This window comes from Thamnophis sirtalis, unplaced genomic scaffold, assembly GCF_051295495.1.
Source record: "Thamnophis sirtalis isolate CommonGarterSnake01/CBP01778 unplaced genomic scaffold, rThaSir2_p1.2 scaffold_8, whole genome shotgun sequence".
Lineage (NCBI taxonomy): Eukaryota > Metazoa > Chordata > Lepidosauria > Squamata > Natricidae > Thamnophis > Thamnophis sirtalis.
In genome coordinates this window covers 69185381-69212052 of record NW_028261388.1, presented here as the reverse complement: position 1 = coordinate 69212052, position 26672 = coordinate 69185381, and the positions used below count along the sequence as shown (strand labels likewise).

Sequence of the window (26672 nt, the reverse complement as noted above, 5' to 3'; positions counted from 1 at the left end):
CTGTGTCCTCTTCCCTCCCCCATCCCCGCTGCAAGTTTTTATAGCCCTCCAGAATTTGTGAACTTGAATGTTTCAGTTTGAAAGGTTTTGGAGAAGGGCTTCAGGACAAAATAAATTAACTGGAAACCCCTCCTCTCCATTTCTACCATGTTTATGTCCAACTGTTTTATGAAGCTTCCAAGGTAGACTTGCTAATATCACAGGCAGAATACCTTTTTAAAATCTCAGATTAGGATAACTGACCATATTTGAGTAAGGTAAGACTGAATGTTCAGTACATTTCATTATTTTGCTTAAGTGGAAAAGACGAATGCAGAAAACATGGGTTGAAACAAGTTTTATTGATGTCAAATCATAGATTCAGAATGCCAGTATTTTAAATGCTGGAACAGTATATTGAAAACACCAGCCTTCATTTGCTTTGAACCACAGTTCCTTACTCTTTAAGACTTAAGCTCCTTGATCTTGTAAGATTAAGTGGCTTAAAGAAAAATAAATTACAGCTTTGGAAAAAAAAACTGATTTGCACACTTATGAAGAATTTTGCTGATCTTTTCAAAGGGAATCCAATATTTCTAAAGAATATATGTTCGCCTCTTGATTTCTTCCACAAGCTTTTTTCTGCAAATATCCACCTGCAAAGAAAAAGTATGGCTTAAGGTATAAAATAATATACACTATCTCAATACTTTTCTCACTGTACTTTAAAAGTATCACAATGTAACATTTATATAACGTCCATCATTTCCAAGCATTTTTTTTAATTTTCATGCAGCAAAAGACATGTCAAAAGTCGATACAGTTTTAATTACATTTTTGAAAGCCTATTCAATTCTGCATTTTAAAGGGGGAGCTGTGCTGGTCTATGGTAGCCAAATATCAGAAGAAACCTGTTAGCATCTTTTCAGACTATCACATCTTGTTATAAACTGCTCATGCATCATATATGAAGAGGTATGTTGATTTGGACTGAAACTGGGATGGGGGGGGGGGATGGAGGGAGAGGAAGAGGGGAAGCCAGAACACAGGATAGTTAGGTAGGTTACAAGTGTGGCAGATTACAATCAATTAGCAGTTTGTTGGGATCTCCACAAACATAGTAGATTTTTAACATATTACAATTGCTGCATAAGCATCTTGTCTCTTCCCCCTTCCCAAATTAAACATCAGTTTAAATATCAGTTTAGTCACTCCATGCATCTGATGAAGTGAGCTGCAGTTCATAACAATTTATGCCTGTCTAATAAAACTTCTTAGACTGGAAAGGTACAAGGTCATTCTGATTCAAGGCTTCATGTGTCTCACGAAGAGCTGGTGGATTACTTTTTGTGGAATAAAGTTATATAGAAATTTAGCACCCATCCTTCTCTTTGGAGAATGAAATATTTTGAGAAATATTAAGACAATTTATTATATTTTCCTGGATGAGAAATGGAAAAACATGCTCTTGGAAAGCAGCCCCCACCTTCCCTAACAGCCCACAGCAGATATCAGCACTTAAGAGATAGCTAGCTCTACTCATAAGTAAATTTCCTGCAGCAGTCTGATTAGCCCTCAGTCACAATAGGAATTGCCCAACAAGCCCCTTCATTGAATCAGCCAAACCTCAACCAAACCTGAGAGTTGAGACAACCTACAGAACCAGCTATGACCTTTACAGCAGCCAACACATGTTATTGCACAGGAACAGGAAGCTCAAGTTCAAAGCCCAAGAGAAGCTATAAAAACCCCTCACTCTCAACTCCATGTGGTCAGCTACCCAGAACCACATGTGCTTGGTGGTTCTGTTCATCATTAAACCATCTTTCCAACCAGCCTCTTCTTCCAGTGTCTTTCAGCTTGGAACTGAACCAGATGGGTATTTCTTCCAACAGTTGCAAGGATTTAATGCTGCTGCAGTGGTAATAACTTTATAACTTTTCTTCGAGGTACTACTCTCCCCACCCATTCATCACAGAGGCAATTTTTTTCACCTTTTCATATGTCTCTGAAGGCTCTTATCGATAAAACATGAAATATGGCAGCACTATAGTTGCCTTTAATCAATATGGCTTATACCTTCTATCTTTGTGTGAAGGTGCATTTTCAATTCATGTGCTGCGGAGGTGGGTTCCTACCAGTTCGCACCTATTAGGTAGAACCGGTTCGTCAAATCTACCGAACTGGTTAGAAGAGGTTCCACCGGTGGATCCAGAAAGCAGGCCACATCTACAGAAGACGTTCCAAACATTTTTGAAACCCACCACTGATGTGCTGCCACCAGGGCAGTATTACTGGCAATGCTTCTATGGTGATGCTTAATTGCAGGAAACTTCTTCCAGATTTGCATGGCCTCACTTTACATCCTGACATCTTTCAAAGGAAGTGAACTCCCCCCCGCCTGGGGAACCACTACACTGGTGCTACTTTGTGATTGTGACCAAGGGTTTTCTTCCTGCCATTTTTTAATTGTATCTTTGAGTGAATGTTGACTCTTGGTGACTCCCTGGACCAGTTTCTGCGGTTTACTTGGCAAGATTTTGGGAAGTGGTTTGCCTTTGCTTTCTACTTAGGGCTGAGAGAAAGTGACTAGTCCAAAGTTGCCTAGTTGGCTTTCATTTTATTTTCATAAAATGTAATATAAATTTTTATCCTGAACCATTTTTTCATAGGCCTTCCTTCTTGGCTTTTTGACTGCTTTTTAAAAAATTATAAAGATTTAATCTACATGTGTTTTAATTTGTTTAATTTCAGTATACACAGACAAATTCTTTAATTTTACAAGGTAAAGACAAATCATAAATTCATCTGGGATAATGTAGAAAATGCCCAACCACCCAAAAACAAGAATATTCCTAGAATCTTGGCATTCCAATAGATCACCCATTCACAGACATAAAAAGATTAATTTTATTTTAAAAGTATTAAAAGAAGAAAGCAAACACAAACCAAAGACGGAAACAAACAGTCTGGAGCAGGGTCCACCAACCTTTCGGACTTCAGTGACCACTAAATTCATAATTTTAAATCCCACAGACCATTAATCTGAATCCAGCCCACTCTCCCTCTTCCATATCTCTCCCTCCCCTCTCTCTCACACGCATCTCTTTCTCTCTCTGTGTCCTTTTCTCTCATTTCTGTCTGTCTCTCATCTATCTCTCTGTCTCTCTGTCTCTCTCTTTTTCTCTCTGTATCTCTCTCTCATTCTGATTCTCCGATGCTCTCTGGGTCTTGCGGGCACTTCTTTGGCCTTTGGTGGCGGTGGAGCTACAAGAGCAGCGGGAAGGCCATGGAGGCACCAACAGCAGCAGCAGTGTCAGGGCAGAAAGTTGTGTGTCTCCCCAAGTGACCAAGGTGCACGCAGCACCAAAAAGAAAGAAATGCCCACGAGACCCAGCAAGAGATGAAGCAAGTACAGGGGCGTTTTGCTCCTCCTGTGAAACATGGAGCAAGTCTCCATTCCCCGTCCTTACCTGCTCAGGCCAGGCGAGGAGTGACTGGGAAGGGAGGGCGAGGGGTAAAGCCAGCCACTGGTGGGTTCAGCAGACAGGGAGCCACAGCAGAGGGACAAAACAGCCGCAAGAAAGCAACTCTTCAGCTGGCTGAAAGCTGAGACTAATTTTAAAGAGAAAGGTATTTCCTCCTTCCTCATCCAGAAACCCTCCAGCTGATTTGAGCGTGCACACACATACACACACACACGTCCTACCTTCCTTTCCAAACAGTGGTGAATACAACCTTGCTTTTTCTCCCAGTGCTGTTTGGAAAGGATCAGAGCACAGCATGTGGGAGGAACTGGTAGGCCAGAAGGAACCTTCTGGAGGAATAGATGTAGCCCGCAGGCCATGGAGAACTAGCTTGACATCAATTTATTTACTCTGAATTATTTAAAAGGGCAGATGAATTGCATCCTGGATAATAAAGGATGTTTTTCAGAATATTTACCAGAATAACCCTTTTAAAACTTTTTAAAAATTCATCATCCTTTCCCCTTTCTTGCTTTGTTCTAATTTACTTTGTCTAGTGCCCATTTGCCTAGCCAGTCTCTATACCATCTACTGCTTCTCTGCCCAGTACTATGATACTATCCTGCCTGCCTACTGGATCTTTTATATTAAGGATTGCTCTTTTTTTAATTGAAAAATTTAAACCCAAACAGCTTGTAAATTAATCTGGATGCAATGTAAATGTCTATAATGTTAGAATAAGAAATAAGACCTTTTTTAAAAGCTAACATTGGAATAGATTAGAAAAATGGAGATAATGTGTTCTAAGCCATCTTATTTTTTTTGTTTGTTATTTTAACAGGTGATTCAGTAATGGAATTTTTGAGCTATGACTGCTTACAAAAATCTAATTTTTGCTTGGAAGGAGGAGCTGACGTTGCGACGACACAACGTGTGATTTTGGAGCTCCAAGATCGCAATTGATACTTTGCTGCTGGACAGTCCTTTTGGACCTAAACCGTCCCAAAGAGACGGTGACAGGGAAGACTATGTCCTGCTGATCTCAGGGATACCGCAAAGTCCCTGATTGATCCAGAAGAATCTCTTTTAGCCGACGACAGAAGCGTAGCCATTGAAGCTGCTGAAGTTGGGACAGCTCCGGTACGGGAGGAAAACGGAAAGAGAAAGTGTGCCCATCTGGTAAGGAAATCGTATTATTATAAAAGAGACTACCACCCCAAAAAATTAAAGCTAAATTAAATTTGAAAACAGAAGAGAACAAGTGGTGAAATTAAGCTACACTAGACTGTATTATCCTTTTTTAAAATTTTCTTTTACAGATGGAACTTTCGCAAATGTTTCCTATTCTTTAAATTGAACGGATTAGTTTTTCTTTGTCTACTTTTTATATTTTTTTTATACCTATGAATTAAAATCTTTTTCCTTATTTTTATAATGCTGGATTGGATAGTTGTTGGTTTTTTTGCTCCATTTAAGAATTTTGTTTTCTTTAAGCCTGGAATATAAAGAAGTTATTAAAGGAATACAAAGAGGGCTGTAATAATAGAAGGAAAGGAAGTAACACTGCCACTTGGAGGCTGGAGGCTTGGAAATATTGTCTTTTCTTTTTTCTCTTTGATCATTTGACTTTGCATTTCAAGGTTATTCAGCTTGTTTACAGAGAGTGATAGTGAGAAGAGCATGGGTTGTTTATACAGGTGCTCCTCGGGACCTTTATTGGCAGCTGGAGTGGAGTGAAAACAAAACCTTGTCTTGAAAGATTATAAATGAACTTGCTTTAAATTTAATAAAAAGTTTTAAATGCCAGAGTGGCAGTGTTTACAAGTTGGAAGAATGGCGCAACATGAAAAAGAAATCTTTTTGCTGCAGGTTATGTCTGAAATTCAAAAATTATTAGAAGTAACAGAGAAAATTGAGAAGAGATTGGAGAACATAGATCGTAGAACAGTAAAATTTGATGGAAAAATTGAGGGGGTTCATCAAATGAAGAAAGTGGAGGTCAGAGTTCTAAAAACTGAAGGAAAAAATAAACAAAGAGACAAAAAAATTGTTGATACTGACAGTAACTGAGCGTGGTTGGAAATGTAAAGAGTGGTATATGGAAACGGGAGATAGATGGACTGGAGCTCTACCCCAGATTTCAAAGTATAGAAGAAGAAAGAGAGAAGAATTGATGGAACTAAGGAGAGAAATCTTGTCAGAAGCACTAGTGATAACCAAAGATAAGCTGATCGAAGAAACAGATGGAGGGTTTTGAGCTCATACAAGATATGCAATAAGCAATAAATTGCGAAGAGAAGTCCATACAAAACTTACTAAGGAAATAACCAGAATACTAATGCCACAAATGGCAAGAGACATAAGACTGCACTATTACTGGAAAGACGCAGGTTGATGTAATGAAAGCAAGCTTATAATAAAAAAGTCAAATTTAGTTAAATTTAGAGCATTATGTATAAAATGAAGTGATAATGGATACAGTTAAATAATTGATTGATAATGATAATAATGCATATATATGTATTGGTTTGATAAGAGGAAATTTGATATAAATTGCAAATGGTGATTACGAAAGGAGGTTTAGAAACTCTGTTATTAAATATAACCAATTTTTATTTACAACATGTTATAAAGATGTAATGTTACTGGATGATATTGGGAAGAGCTAATGGAATGCCATTATGTGGTTTTGCTTTAAATCTGGAATATTTTATATAAAAGGACATAAAAACAATTATAGTCAAATGAAGGTTGAGGTATGATGATAGTAATATATATAAATATATTTGATTTAAAATATATGTTTCGATATGAATTGTAGGTGATGACTGGGGAAGGGATGCATGGAAGTTTTTGTAACCAATCGACACACTTTCTACAATTTGTAATGGAAGATGGCTTTATGTTTTTTTTTGTCTGTTTTGTCTGTGTTTATTCAAAAATAAAAAATAAAGTCTTTAAAAAAAGTTGCTGACACCTTTTGCTTTGGCCCACTTCTGCCGCCACCGCTCCTTGCTGCAACAGCACCATTATCTCATTCCGGCTGGTGAGGGCTGCGCTACTCCTTACAGGTTGCACCACCTGCAAAGTTTCATGTTGCACTTACCGCCCTCTACATCAGAGATTTCCAGCCCCGCCACAAACTGCCTGTCCGGTCCCATATTCAAGAGCTCTAGTCACAGGACTGGCCCACTTGCCATCCTGGAGCAGCTCCTACACCTGGGTGCATTGTGGACCACCAAAATTTTCTCGCAGACCACTGGTTGGTGACCGCTGGATTGGAGTAAATCTTATAACATACTCAGCAATCAACAGTTAAATAAGAGGAACCACAACAATCAACCCAGATAATGCAATGAACTGAGCCAGGAAGGTCAATCAGAAATGGGTATTAACTAGCTGTAACAACCCATTAAGATAATCAGGACAAATCACAGAGGATGGTAACCATTTTGATAATGAAATATCTGCAAGAAGAAAAATAAGCTTACAGATCACAAAGAATATAATTATTCCTGCTTTTAGTTGAGTATTTATTCTGATATGTAGATACAACCCTACAATAAATGGCAGGCATACCTCTTCTCTAGTAACCACATCACGCAATTTGACAACTCCATCTTTTAACTCTTGTTCTCCCAATATAGCAACAAGTGGAATTCCCGTTTCCTCGCAGTACTGCAACTGGTTTAGTAGTTTGGGATTTTTCTTATAAAGTATCTCTGCCTGGAAAAATGTAGAAAAAAGAAAAGAAAAAGTTAGTACACCATGATGGAAACTACCTCTCAGTATTCTGGTTCTAAAAATTCTGTTCTTCATTGCAGTTTTCTCAGTGCATTAGAATAGAATTCTTTATTCGCCAAATGTGATTGGACACACAAGGAATTTGTCTTTGGTGCATATGCTCTCAGTGTACATAAGGAGAATAAAATACATTCATCAAGAATAAAAAGATGCAACACTTAGTGATAGTCAAATCGTACTAAGAAACAAATAAAAACAATATGAATTGAATGATACAAACAATATAGTTATAGTCATAAGTGGGGAGAGATAGATACTAGGAAGGAAGAGAAGAATAATAGTAATACATTCTTAGTAATGTATTTACTATTGTGGAAATTAGTTGTTAAGCAGCAGTGACGTGCAGTGAGCTTCATGGCCGGTGAGGCGGAGAGAAAGAGAAAAAAAAAAAACCGCGGCTCTTCTTTCCCTCCCTCACCCCACCCCACCACCTTCCCAAAGACTGCAACTTTGCCCCTTGCACCACATAAAAACTTTCCTGCTCCAGATCTGGCCAAAACACCCCTCGCTCCTCCCCACTTGGTCGGGCCTTATCCATTTTGCTTGGAGAGGGTGGGTGGAGATGGGGGTCTTCCGTGGCACATGCACGCACACGCGATTCCCTCCCCCACGTTTTTCCCACTCCGCCCCCCCCCCCATGCCTCCAGGGCGCTTCTTCACCTGTTTTCTCTGAGGACATCACGGCGGCTTGGCAAGGCAGAGGGTGGATTTTGGGGGGAGCAGAGGGATGGGGTGGGGAAAGAGACCTGAGAGATGGGAGGGAGGATTTCTGCGTCAGCAGCCCCCTTTCCAAAGGCGCCCTCCTCTCTCTCCCTCTCTAACTCTCTCTCGAGAGAACCATGTGGTCCTGGCTTGTGAAGATGCGGTTTGCCAATTATGGAGCAGGGAGGAAACAGAGCAAATTAAAGGAACAGGCGACTCCTCCTCGTCCCCACAACCCATTAGATTGGGCTCAAACCGCCTCTTGTTTTTCCGTCCCCCCCATCCTTTTCCAGCTAGGTTGTCGGAGGGTCAGACTCTGCGTTTGGCGCTGCCCCGACGTGACACACACACACACACCCGCACGGTTGGCAAACTCACAAGCCCTGGCTTTCCCCAAGCTGCAGCTGATCTGAAGCAATTTTGCCTTCAAAATGCACATCACGATCCTTTATTAACAAGAGTTTCAAGTACAAATCCATTCAGACCACAGAAAGTCTGTTCTTTTCTCTGATTTGATCTAACAACTTTTCCTAGCTGATTATGTTGAATATGGAAATGAAACAAGATGGCTTGGAGCCTGTACAGAAACTCTGTATTAATGTGCCAACTTTGAGCTTGTAAGATTGCTATTGTTTCAAACCCCCCTTAAAATCTACTTCTCTAACAAGCTGTATGCTTTCCTGTCCGAAGGTTGTTGCTTCACTCGGCCCAGAAGGCACTTTAAAAAATAAAACACACACACACACACAATAAAAACAAATTACAATTACATTACAAATAAATTGAATTCCTCCCCCCTGCCCCGTCCCTCTGACCCACATACCTTCCAGCTGCGCCAAAATTCCAGATTTGGTCTAGCCAGGCTCCAGGGCCAGGCAGGCTAGGATAGTTGCTCCTAGAGTCACCACATGCCCTCTGCCGGAGGAGGCCAGAGAACTATGGGCCTCATTTGCATACTAATTTTTTTGCTTTTTAACCCTTGCGTAACTGTTAAAAGGCGAAAAATTCCTTATGCAAAGGAGGCCCATAGTTCTCTGGCCTCCCCCTACAGTTAGCAATAAGCAGACTCCAAGTCACTGTGAGTTGGACTCTGGTAGCAACTAGCTTGGCTTTAATTATTTTTTTTTAAAAATCTTTAAAATTCTTTCTTTTTCTTCAAGAAACTGGTGAGGCCCCGCCTCCCCTGCCTTTAGTGAGTGCACGTCCCTGTTAAGCAGAGTGATGGCATTCGGGAAAATCTGTCCTTGTGTCTAGTTGTTCTGGTGTGCAGTGCTCTATAGCATTGCTTTGTGGGTAGAAGTTGAAACAATTTATGTCTAGGATGTGAGGGGTCTGTAGATATTTTCACAGCCCTCTTTTTCATTCGTGGAGTATATAGGTCCTCCATGGAAGGCAGATTGGTAGCAGTTGTTTTTTCGGCAGTTCTAATTATCCGTTAAAGTCTATGTTTGTCTTGTTTGGTTGCAGAGCCAAACCAGGCAGTTATGGAGCTGTTTCTTTTACTTTGACAGGCTTTTTTCTCAAATTCTAAAATACAGAGATTGTTCCCAAATTGCTAAATTGCAGTGGCAAATTTTATACCAATTAAATGTTAGGCATATGATATCGACAGCAGCTATCCTCATAGGGTACAATTTTTTGGATTCCTCTATTATTTTATTTGATGGTTTGCAAAGGATATTTAATTAAATAATGTTAGGCTCAATCAGTAAACAAGAATTTGATTTTGAATAATCTGTAATATCCAAAAAAGCTTGATCCAATTAAATAAATCCATAATATATGTGGCAAATCAAAGACTTTGCTTAATGTGTAATCTATAAGTAACACTGAAGCACTTGAAATGCTCAGTTTGTATGAGAGGTTAGCTACTATATGTCAGTTTCATAGAAAAACAAAAATAGTATGCACAAAATAGACATTTTGTTCCAAAGTGACAAGACAAAGAAATCAGCCCCACTCTGAATGTTCCACTGCAATCTCTTAAACATGCAATTTTCCAATAGAATGTTTTTATTTCATTCTGCTGGTTAATGACCACAATACTGTTATTAGATTTGTTTCTATTTCACATAATCCATTATGGTCTATCATAGGAAACCTTTGGAACTTGAAACAAGCCCTTAGGTCACAAAGTTAATAAAAATTACTAGGCTCTGTCAAAGTTTTATTCTACAGACTGCCCATTTCAGTAGAATTTGTTAAAGGATTGAAATTTTTAGACAAACTTTAAATAGTAATTTTTTAAATAGTGAAAACAGAAGCAATAGTCAATCGTACTTTTTTGCAACGTAATGTATATGAACAGATAAACATTTTTTTTAGCCCAATAAAGAAGCAACAGCAAGGGATTGACTTCAGCTTCAAAGCCTGAGAATTTCATAGTATGACACATTTGTGCATTTGTCAACTTGCCTACAAAAGTATACACAATACAAGACCGAGCACATGGGGGCAACATTCCATTATAACTCATGAATTCAAACATTGCCACAGTAAAGAATTTATATAAAAAGAGAAAAAGAGTAGTGTTGGTTGCCGTTTTTTAATTTCCCAAATAGCTCCGGTGTAATTTTTCTTCAAATTTTACCCCTCTTCCCAGAAGTAACTGTAGGTTCTTGCTACTTTAGTCATACAGAAGAGGTTCAGGGTTTTATAGTTACAGGATGTTACTTATATTACTCTGACCTCTTTTATCTCCATCATGGACACCACTGCCTCTTCCCATGAAATAGGTTTTACGAATAGTAACAAAGATTAAATCGATACTAGCTGTCTATTGGCTATACAGATCTCAAACCCTGTCAAATCCATCTGCATGCCCAACCACTCTGTTGGAAGTGGGGGGAGAAGGCTTGCTGGAATTTTAGCTTTTTGCTTTTCCTGTAACTGCTTGAGAATTTAGAGAGGGGGAGCATCTTCAAAGATAGAAAGGCAGAGTGTCTTTGGAGACAAGAGTGAGCTCCCAGCCAGTTTCTCAAGGCCGTCATGCCATGAATATGAACATTTGTCTCTTCGCATCTCAGAGATTCACAAAACAATTTCACAGCAGTATATTGGTTACTAGTGGACTGGTCAGGTGGGTTGGGCTTGGGGAAACAAAACAATGCTGTTTGCATTGCATGGACTTTTTCAGATTTCGCCTTGTTCTCCTGCAATCACTTTTCTCTCAAAGTTCCTATTGAGTCAACTTAATGGATTAAGAGTCTTGTTTTCCTGAGGGCTAGCTGAAAACTCAGTCAATCAGGAGCGGCACACTGTCCTACCGTGGGGACTGTGCACATGATGTCAGACCAAGGCAGCAAACAGGAGGAAACTCTAGTGCTGGAAGGAAACGTCATCCAGACTCCCCCCAGGCTGGACCTCTTCCAGCAGATGGAGTCAGAATCTGGAAGACTCATCAAGATCCAGGTGATCCCTGGAGTCAGAAAGAAGGAAGAACCGAAGAGGTGACCATCACCTGAGGCAGACGAGGCGGCCAGTGGCAAAAAAGGCAATTAGAGCTGGAAGAGCTCGATTAAGCAGGCCTAATAATGAGGCAAGCCATGCAGTTCATGATGAATGCCTTCCAAACCCTGAAGTCACACAAAGCACATGCCAAGACTGCTGCCAGCAAGGCCCAGTGAACCCAAGGAGGAGGATGGAGGGCGAGCTTCAGCGTTAGACACCACAGCGGGGGTTTCTCCAACCCCTTACTACTGCATGGGAATTAGGGAGGAGGATGAGTAGAAGACTGCATTCAATTGCCTGTTGGGATGCTTCCAATTCAAAGTCCTCCCATTGTCCTTGACAATGTTCATGCAATCGATAAACTAGGTTTTACATGAGCACATGTATAAAGGAGTACTGGTGTACCTGAATGACATTTTAATCTACACCAAAACAAAGACTGAGCATGTGAAATTAGTAAAGGATGTACTCAAAAAACTGCAGGCTGCCAACCTATATGCCAAATTCTCCAAATGTAACTCAAAGGTGCTTTTTTTCAAGGAAAAAAAAAAGCACCTTTGGGACAACCATGACCTGGATGACTGAGAATCTCCATAGACATTCTCCAAATGTGAGTTTCATCAAAGCAAAATAGACTACTTGGGCTATCACATCTCACATAAAGGCATTGACCTGGACCTCCAAAAGGTCCAAGCAGTACTAGACTGGGCTCCACCCTGAACCAAGAAGCAGCTACAAAGCTTCCTACACTTCGCTAATTTTTACTGCCAATTTATCCCGTCTTTTGCACAGATTGCACTCCCTATCACAAACTTAAGACAAAAGGGGAGGATAAACCTAAACCTAGCTAGCCTCCTGGATGGATTTTGGAATGCCAACCAGCATTTGAGAAACTCAAATGTCTATTTGCAGCTGAACCAGTCCTGAAACACTCTGACCCAAACACTCCCTTTGTCATCCAGGCTGATGCTAGTGACATGGCTGTGGAAGCTATGCTGCTACAGGAGAACAAGGCTGGCCAGATGCAGCCTTGCATTTACACTTCCAGGAAATTCTCGGCAACCAAGCAGAGGTGGGCGGTATGGGAAAAGGAGGCATCTGCAGTACATTGGGTACTCCTAACCTGGAGGCACTTCCTTGAGGGAAGCAAAGTGCCTTTCAAAGTTTGGCCTGACAACAAGAACCTAGAGACACAAAAAAAAACCTTGGAGGCTGTCTCCTAGACGAATGCAATAGGCGTAATACTTTAACCACTTCAACTTCACACTGTGCTACCTCACAGAAGAAAAGAACTTCCTGGCTGATGCTTTGTCCCAAATGCCTCAATATAATTGCATAAAACAGTAGTAGTCAAACCTGTACTTCAATCCAAGCAATTGGCGGCCCAAGTGACCACCCAGGCATAGGGGAAAGAAAACTGACAAGTTGACAACGAGGTGATGCACGACAAATGGTTTGAAGCCATGGAAATGTGTGTTCAGTCCAATATATCTAAATTACATGTACTGGAAAGCCAGAGGCTGTAGGCTGTAGGTTCTTGGGAAAAGTCATGATTCCAAGTCTATTGCACAATTTGGCTTCGTAAAAACTCTACAGCTAATCAAGACAGTTTTGGTGACCATCTCTGAAAAAAGACATTGGAGAGCTATGTGGCAAGTTGCTTCATTTGGGCCGACAAGAAGTGTGCAAAACCCACACCGTTTTAAGATTGGCAACCGTGTCTATCTTTCCATCCATTTCCTGCAATCTCTAAAACCATCAAAAAAGCTGGCACCTAATTTTGCCCTTCCAAATTAAGTGCATTATTAAACCTGTGACTGTGGAATTAGATTTGCCCAAGTCGCTTTGACCGGCTCACCACGTTTCATTGTAGTTTATTGAAGCGTGAGATTACTTCTCCCCTTAGACCTGAACTTCCACCAACCCCAGAACCTTTAATGGTAGATGGGGAGCAGCACTTTGAAATCATAGAACTCTTAAGACTCCCCTAGACATAGGGGAACCCTTCAGTATTTGGCAGCATGAAGGTTTTCCCAACAGTTTAGAATGAATAGGTTGACCATTGCCTTGTTAGGGCCGCTAGACTTATTAAACACTTCCACAATCAGTGCCTGGACAAATCCAAATAGCATGCCTTTCGTTTTTTATTTTGTCTCTCCATGTTTGTTTTGTTCTGTTCTCTAGGACTAACATCGCTGTTCGGGGGTGAGGGTGTGGGGAAGCATGTCAGATCCACCTGCATGTCCTGCCATTATGTTGAAAGTGTGTGAGGGTAGGGGAGGAGGCTTGCTGGCATTTTAGCTTGCTTTTGCTACAACCACTTGGGAATTTCAAGAGGGGAGCATCTTCAAAGACAGAAAAGGGGGGGCATCTTCAGAGACAAGAGTGAGGTCCCTCCCAGCCAGTTTCTCAAAGCCATCATGCCCTGAGGGTGAACTGTTATTCTTTGCACCTCAGAGATTAAAACAACTTCACGCAGTATATTGGTTACTGGTGGACTGGTCAGGGGGTTTGGGCTTGGAGAAATGAAAGATCAATTGAAACATTTATTCTGAGCTGGAATGTTTTTAGGTCTGAATGTTTTAGAAACCTTCTCCCTAGGGTAGGTGAATGTATTCTCTACTGACCAACTAAACCAACTAAACTTCAAACAATCAAATAACAGATGTATGCTATTTTATGGTTATCCTCACACAGGTAGCCCTTGAGATACGACTCTAATGGAGCCTATTACGGTACTATTACAAGTTGTGATGATCATTAGGTGAAGCATCTCACCTAATGACCCCCCCATCCCTGTTCTCCCCAATGAATCATTAAATGAATGCCTGGGTTATTAAATGGAATGTGGGATGCCTCCTGGGTGGAGATGATCCTTGGAGACCTAGCACAGACACAGGCCCATCTGTCCTGACAATCAAGGTGTCCCACACTGCCTGAGATGCTATGTGCTCTATTTCCCATACACAACAATGGGTCCCAACAGCCCTTTTCCCACTCTCATTGGGTCCCGAGACTTGTGGCCTAATTCCCCTCAGGCCAAAGACCCCAGTGGTGGGTTTTGGATCCCGTCACAACCGGTACACTGCGTGGGGCCGGGCGTCCACCTTGGCCATGCGCGCTGCGCACTCACCACCTGCGATGCTCCAGCTGCTCGGTAGAGGTCGTACAGGCGCTGTGCGCATATGGCCCAGTTGGCTTAAATACTGTTAAGGAATAGGGCGGGTGGGTGGGACCTCTAAAACACTGTTCTTGTGCGGTGGCTGCTGCTCCCAGCTGCCACCGGTACGCCCATACCAGGGCGTACTGCCCAGAACACACCACTGAAAACACCCTCCTCCTCACTTACCTTTTGAAGACCTTTGAGGCCTTCCAGAGCACTGGAATGGATTGTTTCTTTGTGTAGCCACATGGGAAGTTCTGGGACAAGGGACAAACTTTCACTTTGTTGCCTTAATGAGGTCTGCACAGCACCGCAGAAGCTTTCTACAGTGTTCAGAAGCTTCTGCAGTAAGGTGCAGACCCTGTTAAAGCAGTAAAATGAATGAGTTTGTCTGGCAGCTGCCACTTTCTCCCTGCCTATGAGCAGGTGTGACACAATGGCAGCTGCCTTGGGGTTGTCTCTGCACAGCTCAGGGACACACGGCCTCTGCTTGTGTTCCCCAACATGAGGTCCAGAGAGCTTCAAAAAGTGAATGTGATGGGTGATGGGCATATGGGCATATGCTATAGGGTCCTGGCGAGGTGGAATGCGGGGGGGGGGGGAAGTGGAGGGGCACTGCAGCATCCCTGTGGTCAGTTGTAAGGGTGAATGACCACAGGGGCACTGCAGCCCTTGTAACTTTGAAACAGGGTCATGTGTAATTTTGGAGTGTCTGCTGTAACTTTGAATGTTCATTAAGTGTCCTGTTGTATCTCAAAGACTACCTGTAGTATTAGCTGAGAAGCTAAATACCTGTTGCATTATAAGATGATCAAGCTGACACTGTTAATTGAGCTAAATTATCAAGTTTTAAATAGATCTATATTATTGAAGAGCTATATTGCATCAGGCAGGCTTAGAATTCTTTGTGACCAAACTCAGGTTTAGTCTAGAATTGCAATTATTGGCTTGACCTAGATATGATTAAGATGCACCTTAATTCCTGAATCCCACAGCTCGGACACAAGCTTTAGTCTTTCTTCAAGAAGTTTCTTTTGAGCAGATGCTACAAGCACCTGGGTCTCTGTTGTTCGGATTTTCTCTTCAGAAGCCTGATGGAGAAAAAATGTTGAGGAGAGAGAGATTTATAGAAATACAGTAAGAATATTACTGCAATTCATACATGCAACTCAGGTTTAATAAATTACTATGATGGCTCCCATCCTATTGATGTTCCAAAGAACCATACAAACCTGGCTTGTCTCCCAGCCGCCAGTGCACATGCATGCCAGAAACCAGAAGATCATCTTCCTGGCATGTGCATGTGCACTGGGCGGCTGCTCTTCTGGTTTCCGGCACTCCCGTGCGTGTGAAGACCAGCTGGCCAGTGTGCCGGAACCTGGAAAAGTAATGGGTGATGGCTCTGCGTGCCACTTCTGGCACATATGCATAGGTTTGCCCTCATGGTCCTATACCATTCCAGACTGGTATGTTTACATGTGATAATAGAAAGAATAACAGAAAAGTAGGATTTACAAAAGTAGGAAAAGTTATATAGTAGTAGAAGAACAGCAAAGACTGTCTGATACAAATAACCAAACATAGACTGATAAGCAAAAGAATAAGAAATAATAGGACTATAAGTGTAAAATTAGAATATATTGAGAGGGAAATAGTGTTTGTATAGATGCACTGATGGATATCTGCTGTAAGAAGGAACATGTAGTTCTGATGTTATTTGTAAGTGCTGCATATGTTTTTGTCAATGTGTATAACTGTTTATAATATTTTTTTTTAAAAAACCATATTTTACGAACTATAATGTTAGCTTCTGTTCTCATGATTATGTTTGTTTTGCTACTGGGATGGGACTGCTTAACAAAGGGAAGGAATTCTTTTTCTCCACAAAGAATGTTGACTTTTCAGATTACTTTTTAGGAGGTGCTTTGCTCTTAGCTCTCAATTTCCTGCCTGAATTAAAAAAAATGTTCCTATCCTCCTTGTTTCCTCCCTATCTTCTTATACTCTGTTATTGTCTCTTTCTTCAATTCAGTTCAATTCAATGTGTTGGTTAAAGCCCTAATGTTATGTAATGTTATGGGGCCAGGCTATCTGAGGGACAGCCTTTTCCAGAGGAAATCTACCCATTCCACCAGGCCACACAGGGTGGGTCCCTTTCCTTAAATCTTGTCTTGGTAAGAACTAAGAAGCACACTTTCTTTTTAGCACCCCCTGCCTTATGAAACACCCTTTCCCCTGAAATGTCTGCTTAATACAGCCTACTCACATAATCTTACAAAATAGGAGTTTTTGTTATATTTTTAATGTTATGTTCCGAGCCAGCCAAGATAGGATTGATGGCAGCATAAGTCCTTTATGTCTGTCTGTCTGTCTGTGTGTGTGTGTGTGTGTGTGTGTGTGTGTGTGTCTGTCTGTCTGTCTATCTATCTATCTGGACAGATACTACACATTTGGTCATCTGGCATGGTATGATGACTGTTGTAGAAGTGGCTGTCCTGGAGGGGATAGTCATTTACAGAACATCAATTTCACTGAATGCAAATTAGTAATGATGAAGGACAAACAATCTGACTGCAAATCAGATCCAGAACTCAATACACAAAACATGAATTTGGACTTGGTTTTCTGAGACAAAAGAATTCATAAATGGTAAAGAACACAGAAGCCCACGGAGAAAAAACACTAGAGGAGATGTGGAGAAAATTTTGAGAAGGAAGCATCTTATTTTCCTGACACTGAACATTTCATTTTTGTTCTATCATCAGAACAGATATCTGACCTGGGATATACTTGACCAGAGGTTAGAATATGTTGACTTCAAGCATTTTATCCACTTCTAGAAAATCTAATCTAATCAGAGAGAAGCTTTCAAGTAAAAAAAAAGTAAACAATCTTTACCTCCATTTTTTGTTCCATAATGGAAAAGACTCGTTCAATGCCAATGCTGACTCCAACACAAGGCACTTTCCGACCCTTGGGATCAAACATCCCTACTAGCCCATCATAACGGCCACCTCCAGCAACACTGCCAACACCAACAGACTCCTCTACATGATCATTTGGTTCCTTGAGAAGGATAGCCTCATATATTACTCCAGTGTAGTAATCCAAACCACGAGCCAGACTTAGATCAAAGGAAAACTGTAAAACAATTTAAAACTCTCATTAACAGAACAGACTCGGCTCAATGTAATTAGAAGAAGAAATAATAGAATTTTACCTGATCTGAAATGCCAAAAATATCCAAATATTTGAATAGCTGTTTTACTTCCTCAAGCCCTTCCCGAGCTAGTTTATTTTGTGACAGCTTTGGATCTTGAAGCAATTGTTCAATTAAACTGAGTCCACCTGTAGGAATAAGACATGTAGGACTGATGCCTGTATGAAGGATTCAGCAGTAGTACTAAACTTTTATCCTTTCATTCATCTCTCTTTTGTTTCTTCTATTTCTCATGCAGTGCAATTTCATTTCTTCTAAAACTGGTATAGTCATGTGAAAAAAAGTACATTCTCTGTTGTTGCTCCCCATCAATCTGGGAAGGGTAATAAGGCTATTTCCAAACAATTCAAAGTCAATTATTCTAAAGCAGTGTTTTTCAACCTTTTTTGTGCAAAGGCACACTTTTTTCATGAAAAAAATCACGAGGCACACCACCATTAGAAAATGTTAAATTTTTTTAACTCTGTGCCTATAGGTTGTATTTCCCCCACATTAGGTGCAGTATAGTTCCCCCACAGACATACAGCCTTCAGCCATACAGTGTATTACTGAAGGCTGTATGCCTGTGTACACTGCCCCACTTCGGTGCTCGGAACACTGAAGGAGACGCGCCGCTGGTAACACTTACCAAGTTGACAGCGCACGTTCTCCTCGCTGCTCCAGTCCTCCGCGATTGTTGCTATGGGCGCACGCATGGGACGTCAGTGACGTCCCTGCGTGCGCTACCTCCCGGCGGTCCCCGCATTTTTAAAGTAAACGCGGGGCCGCAGGGACTTAATAGAGGCATCCCTGTGTCCCGAAAGCAACTTTCGGGACACAGAGATGTCCCGAGGCAAAAACACCCGGCGGGTGTTTTTCCCACGGCACACCTTACACTATGTCACGGCACACTAGTGTGCCGCGGCACAGTGGTTGAAAAACACTGTTCTAAAGCAAGGAAGTTTATTTACAAGCGGAAAATATTCATGACAGTTGCCAATGTTCCCAGAAGTGGATGTCCCAGCAAATTCACCCCAAGGAAGAAACAGACATTGCGATCTCTGGAACTTTAAAATATATTGCTCACTTAGCTTTCGTTAGCCACTGCTAACATCATCAAAGTGTAAAAACCATTAAAGAGATATCTGCCTTTATACACTATTAATCAATTTGGCCATTGCACGCTGATAGGCCCATCCACCTGCCTCCCATCTGTAACTAGCTTTGTTGTTTTTACATCAGGCATGTCAGCTTGGGCTGCTCATCCTCAGGGAATAATGCTGAGCTGTCTGATGTTGCTTTAACAGCATTCTCTCTGGCTTCCTCTCACACCTCCCCACTCTTCTTCACCTCACAGCCACATCTGATGTATTAACCAGCTTAATTTGTTGTTTTGCCTGTGATCTTGTAACTGGCCCGACTTGTTCCTCGTTGTTCATATCTATTACGTCTTGAGACAATTCTGAAGGGCTCCTTGGCATTCAACCTGGGCTGGCTATGTCTTTGTAGGACAGGTTTGCATGTCCAAAGGGATGTGTGTGCCATCAATCTCTACTCCGGGATAGAAGTTGGTCTCTGCTCATCCTGCAGGATCTTTCTTGGTGCCTCAATGCCTAGTAAGCGGGTAGCAGGTCGATATGCCTATTGATGGAGTTATTGTTGGAAAATGAGGCTTTTTTCAGTAGGTGTCCTCCTTTTATTGCATCATGGGTAATAACTTCTGGCTCTTGAAAATTGAACATGGGATTGTGCTCTTTCATATGTGTCCAGATCTGAGAGCGCTGTTCTTTGCGCTGGACAGTCACTTCATGTTCATGCACTCTAGTCGGTAGCCACTTAGCTGTTACCCCTACATAGTTACTTGCACAGTTGCTGCAGTTAATATGGTAAATCACTGAGGATGCCTCTTCTTTGGGTAATGCTTCTTTTGGGCGCATCAATCTCATTCTCAAATGTTTGATTTGGTTTATGCGTCTCCTTGACCCTGTGGAAAGGATGATGCGGCAGTTTTGGATACCCCCCCCCCCCGGATATATGGGATCACCCTCCACGTAGATATTCCACTTCCAGAGATCACAATGTCTGTTTCTTATGTTTGTTTGTTTGTATGTATGTATGTACACACACACACACACACACACACACATTTATACATGTTGTGTGTGTGTAAGTAACTCATATATATATTAGCACAAGTATTAAGTTAAAGGTCAAAGTTCATGACAGTGCAATTAGAAAAAGATTGAACAAGTATTGTTTGTTTGGAAGGTTTGCCTCTTTTCTCTAAACAGAACATGGCAGCGCAGATTAGGTTTGCCAAGTTGCATCTGAACAAATCACATGACTTCTGGAACACTGCCCTTTGGACAGATGAGACCAAAGTGGAGATGTCTAGCCATAATCACAGTGCCACATTTGTTTAATATAGATTAATTTCACTGCTTACAGTCTTCTATCTTCAATTTTAATTTAACTGAATTTTTTTTTGGGGGGGGGGTAGTCTCTTTTTCTAATAATAAAATTTCCTCACCAATTTGACATACTTTCTCTTTTCGCTTTCTTCCCGTTCCGAAGCTGTCCCAACTTTAGCAGCTTCATTAGCTGTATTTCTATTGCCGGAAAAAAGGCTATTCCTGGATCTTTCAGGGACTTTGCAGTGTCCCTGAGATTAGCAGGAGGTGTGCTTCTCAATCACCTTCTCTGCAGGACAGTTTAGGTCCAAATGGACAGTCCAGCGGCAGAAATATCGATTGCAATCTTGGAGCACCAAGATCGCACATTGTGCCATCGCGACGTCAGCCCCTGCATCTCATTTTTTTTTCTTGTTTTCCTCCCCATAAACTAAGGTGCGTCTTGTACTCCGGAGTGGCGTATACTCCGAAAAACATGGGTAACTCAAAGAGGGTATACTTCTTTTCACATTATTGTATGTACAAGTTGTGCAAATTGAAGCAGGCATACAGTACAGGTAGTCCTTGCTTAACAACACTGAGACAGGAAATGCCCTTGTAAAGTCATGCAGATATAAACTGAAAACTATATGAACATACTGCTTAGTGATGGCTTTCCTAGTAGCCATAGTTAAACAAAAACTGTTCAGGTCGCTAAGCAAAGACCTCATGTAACCCTGGCTTCTGACTTCCTGTCAGTTTTCAAGACTATGCTTGTGGGAAGTTGATAGAGAAGATTACAATTTGAGATTATGTAACTGTGAGACTGTGACAGCAAGTATGAAGTCTGGTCATAACTACCACTCCAATGCCATTATAAATTCCCTCTTTAAGGGAGATGGGCAGTTCAAAAATGTGAAAAATAGTAAAATAAAACAAAATGTTGCTGTACAAATGATTTTAAACAAGGAACACCTATATTGATATAGATAGATCTGACTGACTGCCTCAATGTCTTGTGCAGCAAGTGTTCAAAGTTATGAGGATGCTGAAAAAACAACTTTGTGATCTATTCAAGCATTTATGATCTTTATACCATCTCTGTTTCGATCCCCATTAAACTCAGTATGCATTGTCCTGTGCCTGACCCATCTTTTTCCACTCACATAGAGCAGAGAGATTGGAGAGGAAGGAAGGAAGGAATACAAGAGAGTGAAGAGCATACAATGGGGAATATACACTGAAAGGGATTCTTTAGTGTTGGCAGCCATGAGTGTGCTAAGCAAACAGCCAGTATATTCCTCTTATGTGACTTTCTATTTTCTGGTAAACTCTTATGTATCACTTAACCAGTAATGAGATAGAAGAGAATGATATAGGTTTTAGGCCTGCAAGTCTTAGAGAACTAAGACATACATATCTGACCTGTTTTGATACTCACCATGGAGTCTTACATATCCACCAATTTGATCTGCAATTTCTGGTGCCAATCCCTTTTCTCCAACCATCTCATTTTTTACATCTTCCCAAGCCATCTGTAGACAAGATCAAAACTATATATATCTGCTTCAATGAAGGATGTTTTTCTTCTATTATCCTGACATAATCTGAAATCATGTTGTTTCTTCCTGTTTTTTCTACTCTGATTCTAAACACTCTTGAGTCTAGAAGACTAGTAATTTTCAGAATATTCTATTAAAAACATGCAACAATTGGGAATAAAAATATTTCTTTGAATAGAATCTTTAGGAAAAAGACTAAACATGAAACAACCAATATAATTACTTCCTTTTAATCATATTGTATTCAGTTCTGGTCACTGTATCTCAAAGCTATACAATAACGCTGGGAACTGCGCAGAAAAAGTCTACCAAAATGATTAAAGACTACCCTATCTTAACCTGCAAGAAACTAGAACAATATTTGGGCCATTTTAGTTTAAAAAAAGGCTGATAAGAGGAAAATTTTATAGAAGTATATGAAATTGCATAGTATAGAAAATGAATAGGAAAGCTTTATTTCTTATTATATTAAAATTGAAGTTATCTAATAAAATTTAAGACTTAAATTTGATAATTGTTTTACAAATTGGAAACTACAGAATTTGTTGCCATCAAAAATGGTGATAGCCAACTACTGTGTTTTCCTGAAAATATGACCTACTCAGAAAGTAAGTCCTAGCTTGATTTTGGCACGTATGCCCAATAATCCTACCCCCAAAATAAGCCCTAATTAAGACCCTGCCCACTCCAGGGTGCACAGGTAAAAATTAAGCTAGGGTGGGGATGGGGGTGTCTGGAGCTGCTCTACTACTTACCTTTGGATAGTTGCAGCCAGGTCTTGCAGACTGCGGCCCATCTTTTCTGCAGCCAGCAAGGCTTTCCTAAAGGCCTCTGTAGGCGATAACAGAGCTCCGGATCGATCCAGAACTCTGTTATCAGCTATAGAGGTCTTTCCTGAAGGCCTCTCTAACATGCATAAATTTATGGCTTATTCTGCTCCTGTTACAGATGCCTGATATGTGCTCACTTTAGGAGCCTCCTTGCCTAATACAAAACAGCTGATCTTCATGGGCGATCCTGCCATCAGCTCCAAGAAGCAGGGCCGCAAGAAGCGAGGCAGCTCCTAGAGCAAGCACAGATCAGCTATTTTGTGTTAGGCAAGGAGGCTCCTAAAGTGAGTGCAGATCAGCTGTTTCAGGTTAGGCAAGGCAGCGCCTAAAGCAGCCGCAGATCAGCTGTTTCATGGAGTCCATGCAGGCTCCTAAAGCAGCCGCAGATCAGCTGTATCACATTAGGCAAGGATGCTCCTAAAGTGAGCGCAGATCAGCTGTTTCATGTTAGGCAAGGCAGCGCCTAAAGCAGCCGCAGATCAACTGTTTCACGTTAGGCAATTGTCAGGCTTGGAAGTCATCTTTGGAGAGGGCCTCAAGGCTGCCACATATATATATAACAATATTATATTGTAGGAAGGGGGGTGGTATGGAGTATGGGAGAATTGTAGACATAACATTCCTTCTCAGAAACTCAAGGTAGACTTGTCCGTGCACCTGGACGGATGTGGATGGGAAGAATCCAATGAATGGCAATGAATGATTGTCCATGTGATGGACTTGTGGGTGTTGGGGCAGGGTCTGAACTTTTAACTGGGTGGGGAAAGCCTGGAAGCTTTCAGATTCAGATTTTTCCAAATGTGCCAATATGACATCTCCAATAAATTGTAGCTTTGAGGAAACACAAGCCTTGGAGTTTCTTTTCGTTGGGGTTGTTACTTGGAACCCCGACAAGGAGGTGCGAGGGGCAGCTTGCTCTGCCCTTCTCCCCTTAAAGGAAAAAATGGGGGAGGGGAATAAGACTTCCCCCAAAATAAGACCTGGTGCCTTTTTTGGAGGCCCAAAAAATATAAGACCCAATCTTATTTTTGGGAAAACACAAGTAGTAATATTGTTAAACAGAACTAGCCAAATCAATGGATGGATAGCTAGTAGTCTTGGTTTTTTTGTACATTAGTTTTAGGTTACATGGAAGCATAATTTATATACCAGGTCTCAATGAGTTTGCTGGATTGTACAAAAGGAATGGCTATTCAGGGCCTCAAGGTTCTCTTTAATTTATTAGGAACTTGTTGTTATTAAATAGAGTTACAATTTTAGCCTCTACAATTTTAGCTTGTTCATCTATTCAGGCAACCTCTAATTTTTACCTGTCAAGTAAGCAAAGCTAATTACAAAGAAAACAAATAGGCCTTCTGAATTTCTAGGAGATAAGACACAGTAGCAATTACAAAATCAATAACATCTTATTTCAATTCAGCTCTCATTATAATTCTTCAAATCTGACCATAGGCTATCTTGAAATCAAATCTACCATTGCCATAAAACCAGACTGAGCTACAGCACAGTTTTATAGATTTATATCTTCCAAGAAAATTGGCTTTTCTTTGTAGAAAGGTTTCTTTCAAAGCACACACACAGGAGGGGGGGGGGGAAGAGAAGATAAGAATCTCATTTGGGAGAATATTGCCAGTAGAAAATAAAGAAATGCTACCACATGAATTTCTTCCACTATTATTGCAATTGGAGAGATACAGGTAATTCTGGAGTTACAACAGCAATTGGGACTACAACTTTCATTACTAAGCAATGTGGACATAAAGCATTCACACGACACATTGTTTAGCAATATCAATCTCTACAATCCCTGTTGCTATTAAATGAGGATTGAGTTGGTAAACAAGTATATCCGCACAAATCCTACCATCTTCCAACAACACAGTCAGTGGGGAAGCCCAGCAGGAAGTTGCAAGTCCCAGGTGGATTGCAAGCAGGCTGATAGGTAGCTGCTGAGTGGGAGAGGAGGCAAGGGTGTGGGTGGCTGGGGTAGGCATGTTGTGAGTACAGCAAGGTTTGGGGAGGATACGCAGATGGTGGTGGAGGTGCATGTGGAATGGATTTGGGGTGGCTGCTACCAATAGGTGTAAGTCTGCAGATGGCTGGGAAAACATGACATGAGTGCTTTGAGGCATGAATGGCTGGGGAGGTATGGCGCAAGTGTAGTAAGGGTTGGGGTAGCTGCTGCCAGGTTGGAGAAAGTGTGTGGTGGTGCATAAGTAGCTGAGGATATATGATACAAATGAGGCTCTGGGAGGATGAATGTCCAGGGAGGTGTGATGCATGTACAAGATTGGAAGGGTACATAGGTGGCAAGGGAGACACAAGCATGGCAGACCTTGAGGTGGCTCATGTTGGGTAGGGGAGGGTGTATGAGAATGCATGGGTAACAGGTGGTGCAGTGCAAGTGCATCTCTTAGCTATGTGAATGATTATTGCTCTTTTCAGCTGCTGTGTATTTTAAACTTTGTAGTAGCCATGGTGGCACAGTGGTTAGAATGCAGTATTGTAGGCTACCTCTGCCCACAAACTGGAGTTGGATTCAGACAAGCTCAAGGTTGAATCATCTCTCCAAGGTCTGTAAAATGAGAACTCAAGATTGTTGGGAGCAATATGCTGACTCTCTAAACCACTCAGAGCGGTCTGTAAAGCACTATGAAGCGATCTATAAGACTAAATGCTATTTCTATAAGTATTTTTTTACAATAATCATTGTTCAATGAGTGTTGCTGTTGAGATGGGCAGCTGTGTAAATTGATCAAATAAATAAATAAATTTAAATATCTGGTATCCTAACAAAAAATAGATTCTCAGCTTGAAGAAAAAATGGGAAACTCAACCAACCACAGGTTGCAAAATTCTTTACAATTCTTTAGCAAAGACTTAAAACCTCCCCAAATCTGACATTGCTTTTAATTATTATTCCCCTTCCTCAAATGGTAGGCCCAGGGGGAGGTGTCAAGAGACCAACCTTGGATCCCTGCCAAATGAAGGGAAGAACCAGGGGAAGGACCCTCAGCCAAAAGCGTGGGTGGTGATCTGCTAGTGACCACAGGTGCCTTGGCCGATTTACTCTTGTCCTTGCGCTTAGTGGCCCTGTCGGGAACCGCAGTCCTTTGACTAGCGGCCCTAGTGGTGACTCTGCCCACCCTAGTGTTAGTTCTGGTAGCATCAGAGTGCAGCGGGGAGTAGAAGCCCCAGCGCTGCCTCCAGAAACTGAACAATCCGCCATTGAAATATAAAGGGGGGGGGAGTTGAAAGGCTCAGCTTACATCCCAATCCGGGTGAGTGCACTGATAGAAGCTGTAACGGAGCTAATTGAGGCTGCTGAGAATGGCAAGAGAGCCGTGTGTGCTGGAGCAGTAAGATTGCGAACCGACTTCCTCAATGCTCAGGCAAAAACGACGAACATCATCTCTGCAATTTGGGCGCAAAGCTTTAGAAGCGCCCCTTCCGGTCACCTTTTGGCACCAAACTCCAAATGGCCATCAAAATAGCCGACGCAGCAAGGATGGCACGAATTTCAAATGTGGTTGCAAAATGGCCACCACTTGCCACTAGAATTCCCCCCCCCGTGATCCTCTGCTGACCTGGTTACAGCAACAGGGGAAACGGCGCTAAGCGGCTAGGTGGCAAAATAAGTGGGACTGATCGCTCACTGACATGAGAGCGGTGAACTGACTCCTGATCGCGGCAACGACAAGCAAGAGCGGCGAACCGACTCCGACTGCTTCAACAATCCAGACAGAGAGCGGCAAACCAACGCTCCTCCACGGCAGCGAAGCAAACCAAGTTCCGTGACTGTGATTGTCTCGAGCCGATGGTTCCCCCGGCCTCAAAAGCCTTAAAGGGAACTTCACCAAACTGCTAAGGCGCTCAGGCTAACTTAGTGTATCAGTCCTGTCTTGCAGTTGGCCGATCCACAACAATCAGTCAAATAGTAGTAGGAATCCAAAGGAAGGAAATGAGTAAATTTTGTCTATTACCCTAGAGCAAAAAATTATACATCTGCGGCCACAGATAGCGCCACTACTGGCCGAGCGGGGGTACTTACAGTACATAGAAGGCCCTCTGCTTGCCTTAACCATCTTGGACTTTTTTTTTGGACCTTCCCAGAACTATTCGCACT

The 26672-nt window shown here is 41.6% G+C and overlaps 1 protein-coding gene across 1 annotated transcript in view; it reads right to left on the bottom strand.

Annotated features, from left to right (window-relative positions):
- Nucleotides 1-322: 322 nt before the first annotated feature.
- Nucleotides 323-26672, bottom strand: part of LOC106552653 (histidine--tRNA ligase, cytoplasmic) — a 53253-nt gene continuing 26903 nt past the window's right edge. Inside the window, exons 8-13 of the mRNA XM_087721847.1 lie at nucleotides 21596-21689; nucleotides 17786-17913; nucleotides 17464-17706; nucleotides 15540-15656; nucleotides 7026-7172; nucleotides 323-635 (exon numbers count right to left, since the gene is read on the bottom strand). Of these exons, the coding sequence (XP_087577973.1) occupies nucleotides 576-635; nucleotides 7026-7172; nucleotides 15540-15656; nucleotides 17464-17706; nucleotides 17786-17913; nucleotides 21596-21689 (789 nt within the window). The 3' untranslated portion in view covers nucleotides 323-575. The remainder of the gene's footprint in view (nucleotides 636-7025; nucleotides 7173-15539; nucleotides 15657-17463; nucleotides 17707-17785; nucleotides 17914-21595; nucleotides 21690-26672) is intronic.